At 42.9% G+C, this 23898-nt stretch overlaps 1 protein-coding gene across 1 annotated transcript in view; it reads left to right on the top strand.

Annotated features, from left to right (window-relative positions):
- Positions 1-23898, top strand: part of FRAS1 (Fraser extracellular matrix complex subunit 1) — a 416963-nt gene that overhangs the window by 235065 nt on the left and 158000 nt on the right. Inside the window, exons 21-26 of the mRNA XM_040625321.1 lie at positions 11584-11736; positions 11975-12121; positions 17489-17635; positions 20430-20570; positions 21494-21634; positions 23120-23257. Coding sequence (XP_040481255.1) covers positions 11584-11736; positions 11975-12121; positions 17489-17635; positions 20430-20570; positions 21494-21634; positions 23120-23257 — 867 coding nt within the window. The remainder of the gene's footprint in view (positions 1-11583; positions 11737-11974; positions 12122-17488; positions 17636-20429; positions 20571-21493; positions 21635-23119; positions 23258-23898) is intronic.

The raw sequence follows: 23898 nt of genomic DNA, 5'->3' as shown, positions 1-23898 counted from the left end.
ATGCTAAGGAAGCTGTTTTCAGACTGCCATGTGTACTTATTGTATATATCGTTATTAAATGCATAAACTTTAAAGAAAAACATTAATGTACACTCAGTTTTAATAATTTATATCATTCTGCACTTACTTTCATCTTTTTCAGTGGTTATACACATGCATTTTTTAATAGTTGCAGTCAGCACCTATGTATTTCTTTGTTCATTTATCTTAAATATCAATTTATATATTTCTGTGTGTTGGCAAATATTGGAAGAATCCACATTATTGTCATTTTTCATGGCTAACCAGCTTTCCATTATGTTTGTATAACTTAATTTGAGGGGCCATTTTCCTGTTGTGGACCTGGGCAGTTACCAGGAGGAACTGGATTTCCTGCTCGGCCCTCTGGAGGTTGAGTATGAGATCCGGGGCTTCAGCTGGGACTGGGTCTGTTTCTCATGTTATTAGTAATAGTAATACTGGTGTGTTTGTGGAGTTTTATACCTTCCAAAACATTTTCTCATTTACCTTTTCATTTGATCATTCCAAGATGCTTTCCTGTAGAGGTGGGAATTCTTATTCTGTGGGAATTCTCAGTGCAGTGACTGGCGCATAGGCAGTGATCAAGAAAGGCTGGGTAAATGAGTGACTCGAACGTGGCATCCTAATGACTACTCTCATTCCCTCTACTGCTTCCCATCCTAATTCTATCAAGGATCTTTCTTCTTAGTGTGACCCATTTTTTGCTTCTTATCTCTTTCTTGTTCACCTCCCACTTCATTCCATCTGGTTCAATTCTTCTATCTCTATATTTTTTCAATTTTCTAGTATCTTTTTTTTTTCTTTGAACACTTGCAGCTTTATTTTCCTTATCTTCTTTTTTGGCAATGTACTTTCTTTTCTTATTCCTCATCTTGTCACCCTATCTCCTATTGCTTGAACTGTGAGTTGCATATCCAATCTTTCTCCAGAACTTTCAATGATTGTCTCTTCCTTGTTCTCCCAATTTGTGTTTTATTTAAGAGACCACACTGTCTGTTGAAGGATGATTGAATATTCCAAGGTGTTTCTTTTCTTTACCTTCCAGAAAAAAAAGAACATGACCTATGCTTAAATTGCGCCTTTCTAAATTAAAGAAGAAGAAGAACTTGTATACTTCTCCTTCATGTGACTTTTCCTAAACAATATTTTACCTTACAGAAAGACCTTACTTCCAAGCTTTCAGCATGGCAGGGCTCCCAATGAAGTCAAGATTGCCATTGTCTTCATAAGAACTACAAGGCTTACTTAAAGAACACAACTGAATTTAGACCCACAGGTTATCCTCTCAGTACTAAAGATGGCAAGATCGCTAAGGCTGCACGTACTTATGTTTCTTTCACGCGTGTAAATCTCTGTGGTTTACATGCTATAGACAAGAAGAGTGACTTAGATGTAGGCGTGATGATTGGTTTGCCAGTGTCAGTTCTGACTGGGCCTACTGCAGAAATAATGGCCAATGCTTATTGAACATTTAGTGCGTGACAGCTCCTCACATATACTATCTCATTTAATCCTGACTGCAACCCTGGAGGTCTGTTCTGTATCAGTAGTATCTCCATTTTATAGCCCGGAAGACTGAGATTAGAGACATTAGCCAACTTACTCGATGTTTCACAGCTAGCGAGTAGGAGAGCCAGGCATGGAAGCAGTGCCGTGTCACGGAGCACACAACTGAGCACATGTCACCAGCTTCCGGGCCCTGATCTAGTTCCAGCTGGACCTTCTCTGCTTCTCGGCAGTCCTGCTATTTACAGCTCCCTTCGATGCTTTGTCATCTCGCCCACCGTGCCTTTCCTTACACACCGTCCATACCTTCCCTCAACTCAAATCTCACTCAGTCAGATCAGTTTACATCTCTGCTTTCTTTCTCATTTGGAAGAATAGCGTAATCTGATAAAAACAACAACAAAAAACCTCCTCACCTTTTCTCCTCAAGGGCTCTGCTTCTTCTTTTAGATCCCTCTTTTTCCTCATGCCTTACTTTGAGGAAGGAGTCCCCTCACCCTGGCTCCTCTGTCTGTGGCCTGAGCTGAGGGCACGTCACCTTCAGGAGCTGGACTTGCCTGTCAGTTATTTCCTTTGCTCGTTATTCATTTCATCCCCCTCCTTCCCTGTCCCCACCCAGCCCCTTTCCCAGGGACAATGATACCTCTCACTGCCTCTGGAGTCCACGTGGAGTGCACATGGGACGGTCATCTCCGGGCCCTCGTCTCTACCTGTCTACGTCCTGGACATCTAATCCACAGGAACACCATACCCACAAACCCTGTCTACATGTCCCTTAACCCACGAGCTCCTTTTCTTCTGTCTCCTGAATTTCTTGTCCACCCATTGCTGATTTTTCAGTCCGCAGAATTCAAAACAGTTGAGTTACCCTGCTTCCTCCCCGCCCTATTCCACATTCTGATCATTGCCACACCTCACAAAGCTCAAGTCCCTCTGATTCTTTCTGGGTAAAATATTCTCTGGCCCTCCTAAGACACCGCCATGGCTTTCCTCCTGTAGACCCTGTCATGAACATCTCAAGGGAAGACGCCGAGTCTGACTCAATGCTCTATCTCCTATGGAAACTTCCATAGTGCCGTGTCACAGCCAACTGACAGTCCATAAACGCTCATTGGAGTGAATGTTCTCCTGTTTGGGAGGTGCACCAAGAGCGAAGCATAAACTGGTGGAAGGCGAGGTAGAAGGCCCTGACATACACGGAGGAGTGGTGCTCGTGACCTCTTGTTGGCAGCAAGAACTGGCACCGAAACCGAGCGGAGAGCTTTGCTCTTACATCTGGCGCTGCCTCCTGCCGCTCCCAGAACACGTGGTCTACAAGAGCTTGCGGGTGGGCTGGAACAAAGCAAGTGAAGGGGAAAGAGAGGGTGCTTCTTTCTCTTCTGCCATCTGTATGTTATTTTCTGGGTTTCTTCCGTACTGTCTCACAAGCAGTACCTCGTCAATTTTAAAAAGTGGCATCAGAATTCAAATTCTATGCCCACTTTAAGGGCCCTGAGCTCTGTCTGGCATGAAATCATTTCTTTTTCGCCTGATGAGAAACAGCCACAAGTGCTGATAATCGTAACCGCTTCCAAACGCATTTAATGTGGTTACATTAAGAACCTAATCGACTGACAGGACATTATTAAAAACTCACTGTGTGTCTAAATTTGTCTTTATAGGTCATTATTTATCAGCTAAGGAGTCACTGCCCTATAAAACCAACATCCAAAGCCATTGCTTCGACAGTACACATTTACTTTAATATCTTCAAGCTTTTTTGACTTTGCTCCAAAGACGTGAAATAAGTCATTTCACTGCCGTGTGCTCCCATCCATCATGATTGTGGGTAATCCTCACTGATCCTCGAAGCAGAGCCTTTGTGATTTGAAGAAAGCATCACACAGTGATGACCACATGTAATTTCCTTACAGCTGCAGGGTGACATATGAGAGGGTATTACAGCTGCTGAGTCAAAATATTATTTTTTATCTCTTTAAATTTTTAGCATGTCTGCATGCTGTGCATATTTAGAAAACAAATGGAATCCTCTGCTTGCTTAAAAACAAGAAATGTATTTATTTCAGCCAAGCTAATACTCCATTTCCAGTCTCCCTTGTAATGTGTTCATTAATTTGTGTGTTTAAAGTGCTAATTCACTGGGTTCGTTAGCAAGCAGGCACACATACAAACAACTGGGATTCCATCTGCCCTCCCCAGACCACATGCTTATTATATACCAGTAATCCGAAACAGGCTACACATAAACATATCCTGGGTCTCTCTTCTTTCCTTGTCACCCTTAATGAGTTTTATATTTAAAGACTCTTCACTATAATTGAAATCGTGACAAATAAGGATTTACTTACTGAGTAGCAAAGCTAGGACTCAGAGAGACGGCCTCCGGAATAGGCGCTGTTTTTAAGCAATTAATGGATACACATTCACCATTTAGACATATTTGAGGTTAGCCTCCGTTTTTTGATTGCAGACAGCAAGGTCAGATGCAAATGCCTTACCTTAGAGATGGGGCTTTTAGGATGGGACGTTAATCCTTGCAGGGGCGGCTAGATTGGTGGGTTGGAAACTCAATTCCCCTATTATAGTAACTGCAGCCCTGGTTCCAATTAGGCAGTGACAGTATAAACTTCCTCTTGTGTATCCTGTGAAATTGTTCCAAATGTCACCTGAGGGGGGTGGGGACGGGCATAGAAGGTGGGGTGAGAAGGATTATAGGGGAGCTCACTCTGTAGTGTGTTGGCCTCTAAGGATACCACTGCCATTTTAAGGACACAGTTTCTGACAGTTGTGTTCCTATAGTGTGGGTCCAGCAAAGATCTGAATTAGGATTGGTCAGACGGTCACCACCTACCAGGAAGAATGCAAGAGTTGCCTCCAAATCAGCTTAAGTCTTAGAAAATAGGTGTATAGATTTCACTACGCATGAAGTGACTGGTGTCCAAGCAGTTCCCCGGAACACATAGTCATCTCCTGCAGTGCCTGGAGATGGGGCTCATACCACCTCTTAATTATGTGTCGAGTGTGTACTTCATACATTTGGCTGGCTGTGGGGAAATTTCACTTTCCATTATCTCAAATCCTACTGACAAGACAGTTGTAAATTGTCACATACATAGCCAAGCAGTGCCCTTTGTCTTGGCCTGAAGTCGATTTTGAAAACTAGGAGATGCAATCCACATTGACCTTTTCACGAGCCTCCAAATTCCCTACAATTTCCTAGGATTTTGACTTCAGTGACCTTTTTTTTTTCTTTCATTCAACAAATAGGTGGGGGCTACCTACTAGGTCCTACTGATTTAGCCAAATTCGATTTTGTTTTAAATTTTAAAGGTATTTTGGAGGCTGACAATTTGTGAAAAGGTCTTCCCAGGTCATGCCTGAAAGACAAACCACTGGTATGTTGGCCTTCCTTCTCAAAGGAAACCTGAGATCTTCATTCCTGGTCCTGACAGCTTTCATGTACTTATGTTATAGTATTCTTAATATGCCTAGTCTAGCACAAGCCTCATGAGAACAGTTCAGCAGGGGGATATTATGAACAGAGAGGGTCTTCTATACATAATGGGGGGAAAGGAGGGGAAAGAACGATAGGGATCCCTGTCCCCTCCCCAGCAAGATTCCTATTGAGAGCTGCTGTATGTCAGGGTTTTCTTGAATTGTTGGTGCTTTGCTATGGTTCTCGTGTCTTCGCTCATCACTAGTTATCTTCCATCCAACAATTTCTCATTTAAATCTGTAATAAACACACAGACACCTCTGTAAATAGACTGGCAAAGAACATAGACACACATAAACCCATTCCCAATTGCCTTTAGGATAAAATACATGCTCCCTTTCATGGTATTCTAAAACTGGTACAGCTGGGTCCTGAGTGGCTCTTTTCTATGCTCTTCAGGATCCAGCCATGCTGAACTTCTCTCAGTTCCTTAAAGGCATCCTGTTCTGTTGGGCTGCCTGGTTTTTGCCTAAGTTTTCCCTCTTCTTGGAACCCTTTCCGAACCCTCTCACCCAGCTGAGCTCCTCTTGCAGCTAACCCCCACGCAGGGTTCGGGCTCCACCCTGTCTAGGAGGCCTTCCCCGTCCCTAGACTGAGTCGGGAGCCCTGGTACAGACTTCCATGGCACCCTGGTCCTTACCCATTAGCATTTTACAAAGGGTTCGTAACAATCTCGTGGCAGTCCTGCCTCTCAGTGTTTGCCATACACTCTATTGTTGCTCATCCGGCTGTGGCCACCATCTCTACTGGCCTGTGGCACAGGTCTCAATTCGGAGAAAACGCTTTGAAGGCGAGAAGCACAGCCCAAGTCCACTTCACTGTCGGATTGTCGAATATGCCACTTAGCTGCCTCCAACCTGTTCCGTGGGAGGGGAGGGCAAGGGTAAGGTGAATGGTCTCTCTGTCCCTTCTTCCTCTCCAGATGGAAGGGTTTTTCTGGGTTGGGGCACTGAAGTGGAGAGTGTAGGGATTGTAGTGGTGGTGCAGGGCCTGGGTCCATTAGCTCCAGTGCACATTCAGGTTTGTTTTTCCTTCCACCTTTCATCTTTTCCCTGAGCTCTGTGATTATGGTATCTTTTAGATCTGATTCTGATAACTTTCTGTGCGAGCACATGACGGCCCATGCTTCCTGGTTCTGGGGGCAGGGGGCGGTGGTTACTTACCATGGATGACAAAGAACTCATTGGTTGATATCTCAAATTATTGTTTGATTACACACATTTCTTACTCAATTGTAATTATATATGCAGGGTTGTTTTTCCTGACCATACTGAAAGCTGTATGATTACAGTAGACAGTTAAACCATTTTTGTTGTTTGAAAGATTTTTTTAATGCTCAGCCTCACTTATGATAAAAGAAGTATAAATGTAAACCATGATGTAACTGCAGTTTTCACCAACCAAATTAACCAAGGTTGTTTTACTATTTTTCAGTTCCTTAGCGCAGGCCGAGTTATGAGGAAACAGTCTCATGAGTGACTCTTGGAAATGTAAACTGTTACAAACTTTCTGGAATGGAATCTGCAATACCTATTAAGAATTTTACATTGTTTTTCTGCCTGTAGTGGTTAAAAGTACATGCTCTGGAGTCAGTGTGAATATGACATGTGTGAGCAAATGACTTAACCTCTGAGTCTCCGTCTCTTCATCTTTAAAATGGGGATAATAACATCACCTACTGCATTTTTGCAGACTATGCATGAGATTATACATTTATTATAAATATATTGATATATATTCCGAGCTCAATAAATATAAGTTGTAATAATAATATGAATTGGGGCGCCTGGCTGGCTCAGTCGGTTAAGCCTCCAGCTCTTGATTTTGGCTCAGGTAATAATCTCAGAGTGGTGAGATTGAGCCCAGTGTCGGTCTCCGCACTCAGCACAGAGTCTGCTTGGGTTTCTTTCTCCTTCTCCCTCTGCCCCTCCCCCCATAAATAAACAAGATTTTTTTAAAAACTTTAAAAAATTTGAATTGTATTCCTGATAATGTCTTTTGGGAGCTATTCTAAAATGCACAGAAGTCTTATCAGGGCCTCAATTATAGAAGTGGACAAATTGGGTGTAAATGTTTAAGTACAGTTCACCCTAGACGGACACAGGTTTGATGGGTCCATCTATATGTAGATTTTTAAAAATAAATTCAGTACAATATGGTAAATGTATTTTTTTCCCTTATGATTTTAAGATTTTCTTTTCTCTACTTTATTGTAAAAATACAGTATATAATATCTATAACCTACAGAATGTTTATTAATTGATTATTTAGGTTATCAATAAGGCTCCCAGTCAACAGTAGGCTATTAGTAGTTAAGTTTTGGGGGAGCCAAACATTATACATGGATTTTTTAAAAATTTTTTTTAAAGATTTCATTTATTTATTTGACAGAGAGAGAGACAGGCAGCGAAAGAAGGAACACAAGCAGGGGGAGTGGGAGAGTAAGAAGCAAGCTTCCAGTGGAGGAGCCTGATGTGGGGCTCGATCCAAGAATGCCAGGATCACGCCCTGAGCCGAAGGCAGACGCTTAATGACTGAGCCACTCAGGCGCCCCATACATGGATTTTTGACTGTGCAAGGGGTCAGTGCCCCAACACTTAGTTTTTCAAGGGTCAGCTATATATGAAAAGTACAAGTTTCTTGATTATTTATTCAAAGCTGGGATATTATGTAGTCCCTAAAATGATGTTTACAAAGAGTGCCTCATGACATGTGGAAATGCTGATGGTATTGAGTAAAAAAAAAAAGATATTATATGACAACATTTAATATAATCTCATTTATGTAAAAAGCTATGTATGTAAAAGTATGTAGAAAAAGAACTACTAAGAGAAAAATGTCAACGTCAATAGTTATTTACTCTGAAAGGGCTACTTAGGGTGGTGTTTATGTTTATTTATATTTATAAAAATGTTTTTCATATTTTCTTCCATGGCTCACGTTGTATTCAGAAAAACAAAACCTCAAGGTTCTTGTCAGAGCCACGCTCAGCCCCTCTTCTGGGCAGAAGATCTCAGGGGCCCCCCAGGCTTGAACCTGAAACTTGCTTACAGGTGGTACCCAATGGGACAGGCCACTTGTAACCTGTCACCCCTGAGTTCTGTACTCTGCTCTCAGGAACCATACTTTTCTGATTGTAAGTCAGAACACAGGTATTAATCCTTAAGCCCTTTTTGCTCTGATTTCTGGCTTCTTTCCCTGCACATCATTACTCATTTTGAGCTCTCCCAAAGAATTCTCTCTAGGACAGAGGTGTTTCCTAGGTTGTAGGAGTTTATTTTTCTTTTCTGGTTGGTTGAAGAAAAGTCATTCAACCTTCAGACTGACTTGAGAGCAGGGTTTCAGAGCATATTTCAGTGGTCTTCTGTTGGGGGCTTGTAAATGAGAGAGTTGGGAAGGGAGGTTTGCATGAATGCATTCACATGGGCTCCCTTAGCTTGTTGTTTTGGAATGAATCTATTCATAGGACTGGGTGTTCAGTATGACTTTTTAAACCATGGATGAATGAATAAGGAATGAATTCAAGTCATGAACAAAAAGAGGGAGCCCAACTTCCAGACTCGGGTAGTTACAGTCTCATGTATAAGGTAAAACTTGAAACTTCCTTGCATTAATGTGATGCTTTGGGAAACCTGCAGTTGATTGTTTTATATTTTCAGGTGCCATTTATTGACTTCTACTTGCTTCTGGGTACTCCATCATGCAACGTGATATGTCTGGCAACTGATGCAATACCTTCTTAAGGCTTCACATGGAGCCATGAAGAGAGGTAGAGGCCTCGAGTGATTTTGGAGTCTCTGAGACTCTTGAGCCCTTTCCGCTGGCTTCTAGTAGCTGTCTACCAAAGTACGATGCAAACAGCCTTGTCTAGTTTAGGACCTTCAGAGGATGGGACTTGATTAGGAGATGGCAGAAGGTGAGGTTGTGAGGAATGTCTACATTTATCAGGCAGACAATGGCAGAGAACAAGGACCTGGCCGTGAAGAGCACCAGGATAAAGCAAACTAAAGGAGGATGGGGGGTCAAGGAGGAGGGCAGCCAGGGCTGTCGTGTGTTGTAGGGATCTCCCGTAGGTTAGGAATTAGAGGAAGCCATTCGATTTGGTCATAAGAGGTGGTCAGAGACCTTTTCAAGGCAAAACCACAGCAGACTCCTGGAGGTTGAAGGCAGATCCCAGCAAGCTGAGGAGTTAGGGAGGCAGGGAAGTTGGATGATGAGGGGAAGGTGAGAGACAGCGGTGTGGTTGTAGAGAAAAGCTTTGGAGGCATTGGTAATGCAGAGCCTGTTCAGAGGTTGAGGTCAAGGAGAGTGAAGAGAGATGGGGTACAAAATGCAATAATGCTGAAATGATGTTCTAATAATGTTGAAAATTGGATCAAGAATGTGGGCAAAGGAATTAGCCATTTCATCCTGTGAGAGAAGAAATGAGATAAAAATGGGTAAAGAAAGATGTTTTGAGGCTGACGGGGAAGGTTGTGCTTGAGGGGCTGAATGAAGTAGAAGACAGAATAACCTGGGAGGAGGCGGAGGGTCGGGATGATGCCTGGAGACAGGGTTTACAAGCAGCTGCCATGAGAGCGGAGAGGAGCGTCCTAGCCTAGCTCTAGCTTCCTTCAGTAGTAATTAATGCACATTACACTCATTTCAGCGGCTTCTAGAGATCCCCAAGATCAGACAGATTCATAAATATTTATTTATTGTACCCACAAAGTACTCCAGAGATCTTCTTACTTTCTCTTCAAAGCATCCCCTTGGTGATTATTCTTTTTCATTCCTCTAATTGCACACTAGAGAAAGCTTCAGTTAGATGCAACTAGCTTTTAGACCACCGAACACCTGCAGATCTTGTTGATGCATGCCTGAGCCCAGGACTCTCTGTAAGCACTGGCTTGAAAGAGGAAGAGGCTGTGACTTTTCAAATAATGGAGCCTTGAATCAGTAATGTTTCTCAGGTTTCCAACCCTCGCAGGTACCTCCTCATTCAGGTAATCATAAAACACGGTCACCTCCATTTGCTCCAGCAACTTTCAAAGCTTTCTGAATCTCCCCTTTAGCTCCTGGCACTGTGAGGAGAGCACAGGAAAAAGAGAACATTGTGCGGAAACCTTACACTAAGTCGGGGGAAGTAGCCTTCTATCCTCTTTCTCTTAATGCAGACATCGTTTTCCTTTATAATTTACCAAAGGTCTGTAATGAGGATTAATTTTGCTCTTAGGAGATCAAGAATTGTTCCTAATATGGGCAAAAGGCTGCCCGTAACTTGAAACTCCCAAAGTTCAGAGAACGGGCAGGGGCTGTTCGTTTGTGTGCCCACAAGAAGAGTTGGCATTCTGAGGAGGACACTCGGCTCAACTTCTGGAGTGGCTGTGCAGGTCCTCAAATGGCTCCTTGTGGGGATGAGTGGGTGCGGGTGTGGGACTGAGACCCACTTCTGCAGGGAACACGTCTCAGGTGGTCAGCAGTTACAAAAGTATCGCTGAGGGTATAGAGAGGTATAGAGAAAAAGACCTGTGTTAACATATTTCAGGGGACAGGCCATCTGTTTCACTGACAAGAATTTTTTTCATCTAAACATTGCTCGAGATCACAATCTCTATCTACAAGACTCTGAGCCAAAGAGGCCATATCTGGTCCCTGAGTGGTGCATTAGCAAGTGCAGACAGGGCTCTGAATCCTACAGGGAACGAGGGAAAGGCCTGTGGTTACAGCTCTAACTTCATTTCCTAGGCCTTGACTCCTTTTTCATTTTGGTGGGTAAATCAGGATTTGTGGATTTTCTTCTGCCTTTGGGATGGAGGAGGCAAACAGGACCTGAAGGGCGATTACCACTTAAAATAGGCAGAGGACGGAAGCTGAATGCAGTCGGGTTCTTGAAGGGAAGGATGACTGTTACATGGGCGAGCACGAGAGACCGTGCTGGCTGTACCGGATCGTTTGTCTTAGAGCTTTAATCACAACTTATAAACAAAGCTTCTGTGAATTATGTATTGGGTCATGAAAATGACTTTTCAGCTCGCAACTCTTCTTTGTAACTTCACCTCTATTTGAAGACTAAAATTTTCCACCGACTCAGCCCACTTATCTAACCCCAACCCCTCCATATCAACACCCGAGACTGGTGTGCTGACTCTGGAAGGCCAAATTCCTGGGAGGGCAGCTTGTGGAGAGCACCATGCCCCCCTCAGAAGCACTGTGCAGGGGGCATGCTGGGCTAGAGTTCCCAGAACTCTTGGGGGAGGTGTTGATAGTATTGGCTGTACTGTTGCTATTGGTCCGACAATTCTCTCTATACTCCGGGTAAGAATCTATCACATGCCGTTCTAGTACTTGAAGGTCGTTCAGTTGAAAAGGGATGAAAACTTAATAGCTGTGCTGGGCCTGGCCATTTGCTAAAAACCTCAAATGCACCGTTTGTGCAGGTCCTAAACGTCTCCTTTCCTGGGGTGTCCTGCCTTTGGGCTGCTCTCCTGATGTCTGCGCTGCAGCGGGGTAATTGCCGTCCCTTCTGCCCTCTGGTGTAGTGACGAGACCTTGTGCCTTCTGTGTGCCCCCCCCCCCAGACTGCCATCCTCTGTGCCGGCACTGTGCCGCTGATCTCCAGCACACCGGCAGCATCTGCCTGAGCTGCCAGAATGCCCGGCACCTGCTGCTGGGGGACCACTGTGCGCCTGACTGCCCTTCTGGATTCTACGCAGACAGAGGAGCTTGTAAAAGTGAGTACGTGCCGGACACAGGAGCTGGCGGTGCCTCATGAGCTTTTCTTGGGGGCAGTAGCGGGAGAGGATTGGAACTTCCCCAGAGAGAGAGGGGAGGCGGGGAGCACGCTGTGGGACAATAAACTAGACCAGCTAACGCTCTCAGTTGGGGCTTTTATTAACACCTCTCGGGCTGCTGCTTTGGAAAGGAGTTTTGGCTACATAGGTTCTCTTTGTGTCTCTTTTCCCTCTGCAGAATGTCACTCCTCCTGCAGAACCTGCCAGGGCACAGGACCCTTCTCCTGCACCTCGTGTGGTGCCGACCTCGTTCTGTCCCACCTTGGCACCTGCAGCACCGCCTGCTTCCCAGGGCACTATCTCGATGACAGCCGTGCTTGTCAGCGTAGGTTTTTAAAAATGAACTTTCTCTCCTTTCCTGCTCTTCTGGAGTCATTGAAGGAAATATGAAGTTCTTGCTTCTATAGTCTCACTTGATAGCCTCTATTTTTATAAAAGAAAGTTAATCTATACAGGCATATGGAGGCCATTAGCAGACATCAGTCTCACTGGGAAGTGCTAGGCTCGGGGATCTCCTCTGCAAGTGCCAGCCGTGTGATCTTAGGCCAGTCATTTAGCTTCTCTGTTCTCTGGTTATCTCATTTTAAAAATAAAAGTCTTGGCCTATTTTATCCTCAGCAATTCAATTCCAAGATCCTGAGCAGAGTGGAGCTCGTTCTAGTACACAAGCAATGACCTAAGCACGTGTCTGGATTTAATTTGTTTTCTGTATGTATTTGTTGAATATTGACAATGTGCAAGGCTTGACATGCTACAAAGCATTCGGTTTCTGTTCAAACCGTCATTCTTTTGTCTTGCATGAGAGTTACTTGTATAGATGTCTTATTTCTCAAATAAGTCAAAATATGATTAATTACCTGTGTCAGGCACAAACAGAGAGTTAGGATTAATTAGGGAAAGGGCAAATCTGAGTAGATATGAGGAAATCCTTCACAGATGAAGGAACATTTTTTGAGATATGCTGAGGCGGCTTACTTTATTTCAATCACTGAAGTGTCATTTGCAAAAACATTTTGTTACACTTTTTCCTTTTGAAAATGACAGCTAACAAATACTGTGCTGGTTTTTATGTCCTAGGAAGTACCATATTGAAGGAATTATAGCCTGGTGGTTAGGGAGGTGGGCTCTGGACTCGTTCAGACCCTACCTGCCACTCACCAGCTTTGCGTTGAGCAAGTGTATTAACTACTAGACCTTGGTTTCTTTTTTCTGTCAAAGGGGGATTATAATGGAACCTACATCTAATGTTCTTGTGCTTAGCATGGACCCCAGCAGAGACTAAATTTCAGTATAGATTGGTTATTGTCGTCATCATCAGCCTCATCCAGAATGAGAGGCAAATCAAGCAGCTTAATATAGTTATATTTTATAGGTAGAAAGATAGATATTACTGTTAGTTTACTGAGATGCTTGCAAAGATTTGCTTTTGAAATGAATTTATGTGCAGCTCATCATTTTGTATCACCCGTTGAGATACCAGAGATAAAAAAACCCTTTTTGGACCCATGAAAAATGTCTTTGCTTTTATAACAAAAACCTTGCTTAGTATATATCAACTGTCTCCCAGCATCTGTAGATTCTCTAACACAAGAGACACGAATGAAATACTTGCATGTTCTGTTCAAGAGCAAGAGAGTGTTAGTGGAGAAATAGTGACTGAGATTTATGAGGTTCTTCATAGCAGTGGAATCACAGAAATAAAAGTTCAAAAGAAGAAATAGAATCTTTTGTATGGTGTATAGATGACAAAAAAATGTCGCATTGAAATATGTCCTTCTGAGAAGCTTTGGCCTTGGTGCAAGGTGATCTCCGCCCACATGCATTTGTTATGCTGCCATGTAAATAGGATTTCATAGACTATTTCAGTAAAATTAAGAATCTCCTAGCTTTAGTCCTTTGCTAAAGCTTTCGTTTCATTCTTTCGAAGATTGAATAAAGCACGCCCTTAAGTTGGGATATTTGAGTTTCTAGTATGTTAAAAAAAACAACAACAACAATGTTCCTTTCTAACGCTCATCATTATAGACATTTATAGACATTATAGACAATTATAGGCCTGACAATTTTAGAAATGGTGTAGTAAAGGGCTTTCAAGGAAATAGTATTGAGGGGAGGCATTAATAACCATATTATAGAAGAAAGTAAGAGCTGGAGAACTGTCTGGATGCCGGCTACAGAAACTTTTAGAAGTTACATACTGAGCTCTAAAATTCAAGGATAATCAGTTGAGGCAGGCACTTTTAAAAAGAGATGATAAATGAGGTTTCCGGTACTTGAAACCGTGGTGCTTCGGAGGGGAGGAGGAGAACCCCAGGGTGGCCAGAGCCGACCTTGTACCCAATCCAGGGATTCTTTCTCACTCCCCCTCACAGACTTCGACAGGTGAGGAAGGAAGCCAGGTCCATTGGAGGGGTTGGTAGTTCTTTAGTTATTTGATGGTTCTTTCTCATGGGCCCTAGAACTCCCCTCTGGAGCAAGACAGAGTAAGTCTCCTTCCTCATTCACCTGACTGCCTTCCACAGTTTGAAATTAACGATCATTCCCTGCTTGCACTTTGCTGCTCCAGGCAAAACTGGAGCCAACGGAGTAGTTGAGCAGAAATGCATGAGCCTCTCTCAGAGCTGCGGTAGAAAACAGGCCTATTTCAGCGCGAAGGTGCACTTCCTAAGCTGTCAGGTTCCTTCCCCCTTCATGGATGAAGTACATCTCTGCTTCCCTCACTGGTTTCTGGTCCACTTACCACTGTCTTCACTGTCCTCTTGGTACTTTCTGGGGTCCGGGACCTCAGAGAACTGCACCTGGGACTCCAGATGTGATAGCAGCAACGTGACTAATATCGTGTGTGGTCTGAATATTCTAAGATGGAGAAAATGCTCCTTGCCCACATGTCTTTGGAGATGGAAGCTGAGAACCCAAGGGGCTTTGGAATGTGCAGAACTGCTCTAAGACAAGGTCATTTGCGGATTGCCTTGGTGAGAGATGAGGGGTTCGATGAATGAGGAAGAACGGTTCAGGTAGGCATGGTGGGAGCTCCCTGCTCGTCAGTGTGACACCGCTGCATCCCTCCAAATCTCCATATAGTCTCCTAACCTTTCACGGTGTTTGGCAGGAATCCATTTGTTTTGGAAGCCAGTAGAGGGGCTGAGTTATACTTTGAGGTACCGAGGGTGAATCAAAGACTGCATGGAAGGATTCAAGAATAAGAATGTACATGGATGCTTGAGGACGTAAACTGTAAGAAGCTCCCAGCTCTCCGGACGGGGCATGGTCCTGTCACTCTAGGCTGAGGGATTGGCATTCGGGCTTCATTTTGCAGCTGTAGGTCAAGCAAGGGGATCCAGCTGACATTTAGGTTATATGAAAGCCCTTCGGTTTGAGATTGTGTTAGTTTCTTCAGTAGCCATATCACACCTCTAATAAGCTTTTAATCAACTAGAATTCTTAGATAATTTTTTTATAGGAACTACTCTGAACAGGTGTGCTGTATTCTTTCTTTGTGCAATTGGTTATAGAAAATAAATGCAGGACCTACAGTTTTGCTCATTTTATTGGATGACTTTTAGTTTGTTGCTTCAACTGGCTAAAACTGAGTTTGAGTTTTTCTTCCAGCTGGTGAAATTAGACTATGTGTGTCTCCTGTTAGGTGTATGTGGCATATTTAAATATCATTAGCACGATTTCTTTGTTGTAATTAAAAGTTATTAATAAAAATGTTGATCAAGTGAAAAGTGAAACTTCATCATCATATTCTACTAAGGACATTTCTTTTACTAATTACAAAGGTTTACTGGTAACTTTTTGAGGATGAGTTTCAACCATTTTCAAATGCACCTACAACTCCTAGACCCCACTTCAGTTTTGTATTTACAGGTTTCTCTTTGAGATTTTTGTCAAACCCTTTGTCAAAATTAAGATACCCCATGTGTAAAAATTCTAGCCAAAAAAAAGGAAGTTTAATTTCACCTGTTTCCAAAAATTAAAATATTCTTTTCTTATTATTCTCAAACCATCTGTTTGAAAATCCAGTCTAGAATTTTTCTAGGATCTTTAATTACCAATCTACATATTCTAATGAATATTTTATATCAATGACATTTCTTGTAGGTGAAACAAGAGGACTTCCTTTTTATTTTTACCAGGAGGTAATTTTCCTGCCCTGTGCCACACACTTTGATATCCCTTAGATCTAAAACTCTAAAAATCTAGCTCATTCTCTGGATTTTTCCTGTGATACGTACTTAAAGAAAATTTCAGAATGAGGCAGAGATGCTAGTGTTTGAATATATATATATACATATATGTATATGTGTGTGTGTATATATATATATATATATATAAAATTACAATATCTGGCTTCTTTCATTTATGTGCAAGTGTTTATTGAACACCTGCAATATGAAAGATAACTAGGTAGGTGCTGGACACTATTGCAAGGAACAAAACAAACCTGGTCTTTGTCTTCATGAAGCTTATAGCTTAAAGGATACAGAAGTTAAATAATCCTTGTAATGAAAATTACTATGTATGGCATGCATGAAATGTCTGGGGTGCTATAAGAGGAGTGACAGGGAGACTTGCTCTAGACTGGAGAGTTGGGGGAGACCTTCTTGAAGAAGTCACTGAAGAATAAGAGTCAAAGACAAGAAACTTGAAGAGTATATTGAGAGGATTCAAATATGTGTATTAAGATTTCTGGGTGGAAGGAATGGAGGGAATGGTGGAGGAGTGATATTTGCAGAATTGATGGCTGGAAATTTTCCAGGGTTGAAGAAAGATATGAGTTTATAGATGAAAGTGTCCTCTGAAACCTGAGCAGTATGAATTTTAAAAATCACTCTTATGGATACATGGAAAATAGAATGTAAGGGAGTCAAACTTAGTAAGGGGAAACCAATTAGGAGGCTATGATAGTAGTCCAGTAGGAGATGATGATGGCTTGGATGTATTGGCATGTGTAGATATGGAGAGAAGCAAAAAATTCTGGGAATTATGTAGGAAAATTTGAATAAATAGAATCCAATGAATGATTGGATTAGGAATGAGAGAAAGGGTGCTTGTCAAGATAGCCTGCAAGGTTTCTAACATGGACACCTGAGGAGATAGATAAATGCCAGTTGTTGAGTTAGGGAAGATGGAAGCATGACTGAATTTGGGGATCATCCCTGAATGCCTGAATTAAGTGACAGCTGAGAATTACAACTGGGCGAATCAGTAAGCCAGGCCTTCTTAAAGTCCTCTGTGACTTAAAATATGGGATTTCCTGAGCTTCACAATAAAGTTGATGTCCAGTTTTAATCTTGGCAATCCTCAAAAATCTGAATCCACATCAGAACAATTGGGCACTTGATTCCTTAAGCAGTTAAGGTTCAAATTCATCTCTGGAGTATTATTCCAAAGATCTTGGAGTAAGTATAAATTCTGTTGCTGAATCACAGGACAACTTGGATGTGGGATTTCTATTCTTGGGTTTATAATTTATCTTCTCTGGAAAATAAGATGATCCTTTCTTTTATTTTGGAAAATAAGAGTAACATTTTCTGTTTCTGTTGATCACAGGGGAGGGTTAGGAGCCATAATTAAAGCCCAGGTTGGAGCAGGGCTTTGCTCCTTTGTAGCATCTGTCTAGGTTTGATCAGTGCTTCAGTATTTGCAATTGTAATTATCTGGTCATTTTCTCTTCCTGTCTGCTCAGCATGCGAAGCGCATTGTGGAAGCTGTGATTCACAGGCCAGCTGTACCTCCTGCCGAGATCCAAACAAGGTCCTGCTCTTTGGGGAATGTCAGTATGAGAGCTGTGCCCCACAGTACTATCTTGACTTCTCCACCAAGATTTGCAAAGGTAAAGCTCTTCCAGAACTGTGCAATGATTCTTTTCCTCAGAGATCTCCCTTTACTGTCGGTGTCTAATCTCCCACATAGGGAAAATACCATCACATGTTTCAGCTTTCTCTGATGATAGCAAGAAGTCATCATGTATTATGAATGCAAGTATGTAATTTCTTTCTTTTTTTTTTTTTTGGTATGTAATTTATTTCTTAAGAAAATATTTTCAAGCGCCTACTATGTGCCAGATATTGTGCAAGGTATTAGTAACTAGACCAGAGGTGGCAAACCAGATGTATTTGGTCCAAAACATGCAGGGTTTTTTTTTTTTTTTTTTTGGCCCACCTAATGTTCTAGTGTTATAAAATTTCTATTTAATGCATTTTAAAATGTAGAAGACTTCACGTACAAAAATTGAGATTTTCTGTTTCTTTTGGAAAAGTCAGATGATCTGGCAATCCTGGATTTGCGTTTCCATAATGCAACAGTCAGTTGGAGATGAGTAGCTGTTGTCCCTTTTGTGTCTTCAGATCACTACAGTCCCCGCCATTCCCTCTTCTATCACACCAGGCCTATTTCAGGGATTTGCATTACCTTCCTGGGACCTAGAGGCACTTGCATTTACAAGTCTAGATTGCTAAACTCTAAGCTTATTGCAGACAGGATTTGGGGTACTTGGGTGGCTCAGTTAAACGTCTGCATTCGGCTCAGGTCATGATCTCAGGGTCCTGGGATGGAGCCCTGCTGAGCAGGGGTCCTGCTTCGAATAAATAAAATCTTAAAAAAAAAAAAAAAAAAAGACAGGGGTTGTATCTCATTTGTTCATCTCTGTTTAACAAAGTTAAAGGAGTAAAGACACGGTCCCTGTGCTCAAGGAGTTTGTAAGTAAACAATGTCAGAAACCTAGTACCTTGTTCTCTGTGGTTGGAATTCTTGGGTCTTATGCTCTTTAAATGGCAGTGCTCAGCAAGGAGAACAGAGTTAAAGTCCAGATTTTCCTTGCTTCTCTTCCGTTTTCCTCCTCCATCCCTCCATTCCACTTGTCTCCCATCTCTCCAGTTCTGCCCAAGAAGCTGGGGCTCACATATGGAGGTCAAACATCTGTCAAGTTAGCTTGGGATGTTTTAAGGCTTTGCAAAAATCGCATATTCTCCATTCCAAGGAATTCTGCTTGTTGTCAACTTAGGTGGTCTCTGTGCTCAAGACCACAGAAGCTTTTCTGTTTTCTCCCTTCTAAACAGCGGCTGTCAGTTTGCGGTGAAAAACAAGATTATCACAAATCCTCCATGTTGTAAATGATTTCATAACTATGCTGGCAGTTTTCAAGGTTTTGCTTTAGTCATTCTCCCTCAGGACTGATTCAGCCAAATAAATGAGCGAGATTAACTTTATAAATCTCCTTGGAAGCACGTGTACTGTCTTGCACATTTACCTGCTTCTTTGGGACTTAGAAATATTGCATCAAAAAAGAGAAAGGTGACTAATGAGAAGTTTCCTCGGTTCTCAGCTGGGATGGAGGGTGGAATGAGGAGGAGCCGAGTGCAGAATGTTCTCCGAGAAAAACAGTTCGGCAGCAAAACATTTATTAAGCTGTTACTATGTGCCAGGCACTGTGCTAACTTCTTTACATTCATTGTTTCCTTTAATCTACACAATAGCCTTATGAAATAGGTACTATTCTTATTTCTGTCTCACAGATAAGGAAACTGAGGCTCAAATAATTTTAGGAAGGTGTGTAAGACATGTAGATAAACAGTGGCTAAGCCATGGCTTCAATAGAGACTTGGCTGTCTTCAAAACCCAAGTACTTAACCTTGCGGTGTTGTCCCACCTTCTATGCATGAAGGACTTAGTTTACCAGCTGGAACTTTGGCTCTCAAACATGAGTGTTCTGGATGCAGGAATTGCCTGGCCTTTAACAGCTACAGCCACAGTCAGAACAGCTATAATAATCATAAGAACAGAAGTAATAGTAGTGGCCCCGACATGTTTCCTAATGCCCCAGTCTTTGAGATGATGTCAGTAGTTCTGATATTGAGCCAGAAAATCTGTATTTCTAACAATCCTGGATTATACAGGTGCACATCCAAGGTTGGAGCCCATGAGCACATAAACCGCTTGAAACCAGGGTCTCCCCACTTCCTACCCACCTTTCAGTGCTACGCATTCCATAGGTGCTTACTGAGGGGATAACATGGAAATGAGTCAGTTCTGCTCTAAGGAGATCTGTTGCTTCCATAAGCCCTTTGTTTCCAGACGGTTCCTTGGTGCCCCATTTAATTCTAACATCATTGGTTCTTTCTGTTGGGTGGGTCAGCGCCTGATTCTTGAGGGGCAGAGAGGCAGAGAGGCAAGCAGCCGGTGTCGGTGGGGGCAGCAGTGGCATTCCTAGTTGAGTCTCTGACCTCCCTTTACCTGTGGAGCATTTGGAGGTGCAGATTGAGTCTGTGGAGGCAAATTGGCCCCTCCCTGTAGCAGAGCAGGCTTTGCATGACGACACTATGGCACGGGTATCAAGAACTCTAAGATTAAGTTGACCTGGCTTCTTGGCAGCCCCGCTGACAGGCAGGCTCTGCACAAGCCTGGAGTGATCCTTGTACATGCCCGTGTCTAACATAATTAGGAAACACTAAACCTCAGAGAGGCGTTCAGGCTACTACAAGCAGAAACCTCGTTAGAGCTCGCTTATCTGACATCTCGCCTGGCGTCCTCACTTTACCCCTTGCAGCTGCAGACAGCATCCTCATAAATTAGTCGCTGGGACTGAGGGTGGGCAGGTGAAGGTGATCTAACGTGGACTTCCTTCCTAGAGTGCGACTGGAGTTGCAATGCGTGCAGTGGGCCCCTGAGGACAGACTGCCTGCAGTGCATGGACGGCTACGTTCTCCAGGACGGGGCCTGCGTGGAGCAGTGCTCACCAGCCTTCTACAGGGACTCGGGCCTCTGCAAAAGTAAGTGTCCGGAGCCGTTGCTGTGTTCGCATCTGGGCTCCATCCTCCTCCGATTTTTACTGTTCTGACAAGGCGTCTGTGGCAAGTTTCCTTCCTGGCTTTTTATCCAATTTCTGGTTTCTTTCCTGGGAGCTTTTCTTTGTTGTGGTCAAAATGTCTCCTCTCTCCTTCTCCCATACGTGATATTTGCTAAAATTTGAGGTCAGTATGGGAATCTTGGGGGCGTAGGGCCACATAAACAGGTATGTTTTGATGATGACTTTTGAATTTCCTAGAGCATTAAACAGTCCTGTCCTCTAGTCCTGAAGCTATGTATACTCTGGTCATTTGAGCACTTGGAAGGACCGTCTTAGTTCCCCATCTGTCACCCGAAGCCTGCATGTACCGGATGTCTCACCACCACCTTTCTCTGAACCCCACCCCCTCAGCCTTGATTTCACACCACAAAATCTTCTGACCTGCAACATCCCCCAAATGCACAGATGGGACTCCTGGGAGCATTCTTGGGAGACTCTGATAACTGACAGGGTGAGTCAGGAAAGATGGACACTTGAGCAAAGCAAAAGAACCATGGCCTAGTTAATACTAATGATAATGGCTAATAACTGTAGTTTCTAGGTGTGCCTAGTATGTTCCATTATTTACTTAAATCTTTGCCCAGCAAACTGAGTGGGATAATATATCCACTCCCATTTTATAGGAGAGATTCAAGGCTCAGAGAAGTCAAATCTCTGATCCTAAAACACCCTGCTGGTAAGTAGAGCAGTCAGAACCAGAAGCCTGGCTCCTGACTCCTTGTCTTCTGCTTCGCCCAGCACACCAATTCATATTGCTGTTTGGCATCTCACGCTGCCTCCCCAAAAGGCCCAGGAGCCCCTTGGAAGGCTACACACAGTTCTGTTGGTTTGACTTTTCTCTTTCAGGCTGCGGCAACCACTGTCTCCAGTGCCAAGGTCCCCATGAGTGCACTCGCTGTGAAGGGCCATATCTCCTGTTGGAAGCCCAGTGTGTCCAGGAATGTGGGAAGGGGTACTTTGCAGATCATGCAACTCGCCAATGCGCAGGTAACTCGGAGACTGTGCTGAATCCTCTGGAAAAAAGTGAGGGCCACAAGTAAATCAGGTGTGTCGATTTCAGGTAACCAAGGAGAATCTGAATTAGAAGCAGAATGGAAACCCAGAGAGCTAGGCCTTAGAAATTGATGGCTTCCCGTGCACACCTGCCAATTGCTGGTTAAATAGAATTAGATGTGCAGGCCAACGACTCTCTTGCACAAATCAATATTGTCTCTAAAGGTCTTTATGGAAATCAGGTCTTTATGAAATGTAAGGCTTATGTTGAACTCAGGGGAGGTATCCATTAAGAGTGGATCTCCTCTATTGATACAGGCACAGAATTTTCAGTGTGTAGACTAAATTACGGGTGACCCGGATATTGGCACAATATCCTTGAGTAGGATTTCTGAGGACAGTTTAGTGAGATACACTGAACTTTTGTCATTAAAGTTCAACCCAAAGCCTTAATCTTCTTGTCTATTGGGTTATCCACAAGAGCTTCCGCAGTTTATTCTCATCATTTCCATTAAAATTTGATATCATATGCCCCACTTTGAAGAAAACCTGACATTTAAAAATAAAGCCATGACCTGGCGTGGCATTTTACATTTCACCAAATTCCTCCATCTGCATCATCTCATTTAATATTCACAATGACTTGGTGGTAAAATTTGGCAGACACTAAGAATCCCGTTTTACAAGTGAAAAAAAAAAAAGACAGAAAGAAAGAATGGCTTAGGAGTATTAACCAGGGCAACATAAAATCAGATATTAAACCTGTTTTCTTATTCCTATTCTGGGCCCTTTATGCTATACTACCTCTATATAATAAAATCTCAATTAAGGAAGCAGAAAAATTAGGCAGTAAACACTTGATTATTAACTTGACCCAAAGAAATGATCCTAGGGTCCTTTTATGAGCTTGCTCTCGTCCTGCATATAAGATAATAGTCATAATAATGGTAATAATAATAATAATGATAATGCAGTGGCGTTAGTAGGCAGCTGAGTCCCTTTGTATTCCAGGCCCTGTTCTAGTCTCTTCACGTTATAACACATCCTCCCAACAGTAATTTGCATTAGGTGCTACTACTGTCCCCATTTTTAAGATGAGAAATCACAGCACGGATGATTAAAGGAACTTGCCCAAAGTGGACAGCTGATAAGAGGTAGAGGAGGAGTGGTACCCAGAAAGGGCCTGTGCTCTTAATCACCGTAAACCACCTCCCTTACAAGTCAATATACAATCCGTCCCCGTGCAACATTTTCACATCACAGTGCATAAAGGGAAAGCGCTCCTCTGTGTTCACTCTCCTTCTGAGGGTAGATCGGCTCCCTGTGAAATTCCAGAGGAAACCGTTGGAACTCCCGGTCGCTGCAGTTGGGGGTCATGTGTTGCTCGTGCTGTCATTCTCTATTTCTCTGTCGCTGGTGGCCTTCGCGGGCTGCCTGTGCCTTTGCTGTGCCTCATTTACTATGGCCTTTCTTTGACAGCCTGCCCTCAGGCATGCTTGCAGTGCAGCCGCCGGGACCAGTGTCACCTGTGTGACCACGGGTTCTTTTTGAAGAGTGGCCTTTGTGTTTCCAACTGCGTCCCCGGCTTCTCTGCCCACTCTAATGAAACATGTGCTGGTAAGTGCTCCTTGTCAGATGCTCTGCTGTATGAACCTGTAATCTCTCCATGCAAAGGCTGCGTTGGTAGATACAGCCGCTCATGTGACATGAAAGGCACGATTCTCTTTCTAAGAATACAGAGGATAAGGGATTGTTTATAGGACATGGACATTGGGGAAACTCAACTTCTAAGATCTTTGGGAAAAAGAATCTGTGCTTTAAAAGTAACAGCTATCAGATCGGAAATTTGGTATAAAGCTTAGTTACGTTTCTGAACTACAGCTATGTTGTAGAAAATTACGCATATATGTATAGATATAATTTATTTGCATATATATAAACTTGTAGAGCTAATTATGCCACGATTCAGTGGTGCATCCTTTGTGGACATACTGGAGATAAATTGCAAATAAATAATGAGTGGTGTGAGAAGCCCGCCCCATCAGGGTCATATGTTTGAAGCAAATAGATTTCAAGCCACTCTCCCATTAAGAATAAGGTGACGTATTAAGGGAACGGAGCTAGTCTTGTCCAGCACCTTAACGGCCACTTCACCTCAAACAACAAAAGAGAAGCAAATTTAAATTCAGTCATAATTTTGAACCCCAAAGTTTTATAGCTGAACAAAGCTTGAGAGTTATATTATAGTTGAGCATTCC

This window comes from Ursus maritimus, unplaced genomic scaffold (genome assembly GCF_017311325.1).
Source record: "Ursus maritimus isolate PB19 unplaced genomic scaffold, ASM1731132v1 scaffold_8, whole genome shotgun sequence".
Taxonomy (NCBI): Eukaryota; Metazoa; Chordata; class Mammalia; order Carnivora; family Ursidae; genus Ursus; species Ursus maritimus.
Note: the sequence above shows the minus strand (reverse complement) of the source record. Positions and strands in the feature narration are given on the sequence as shown.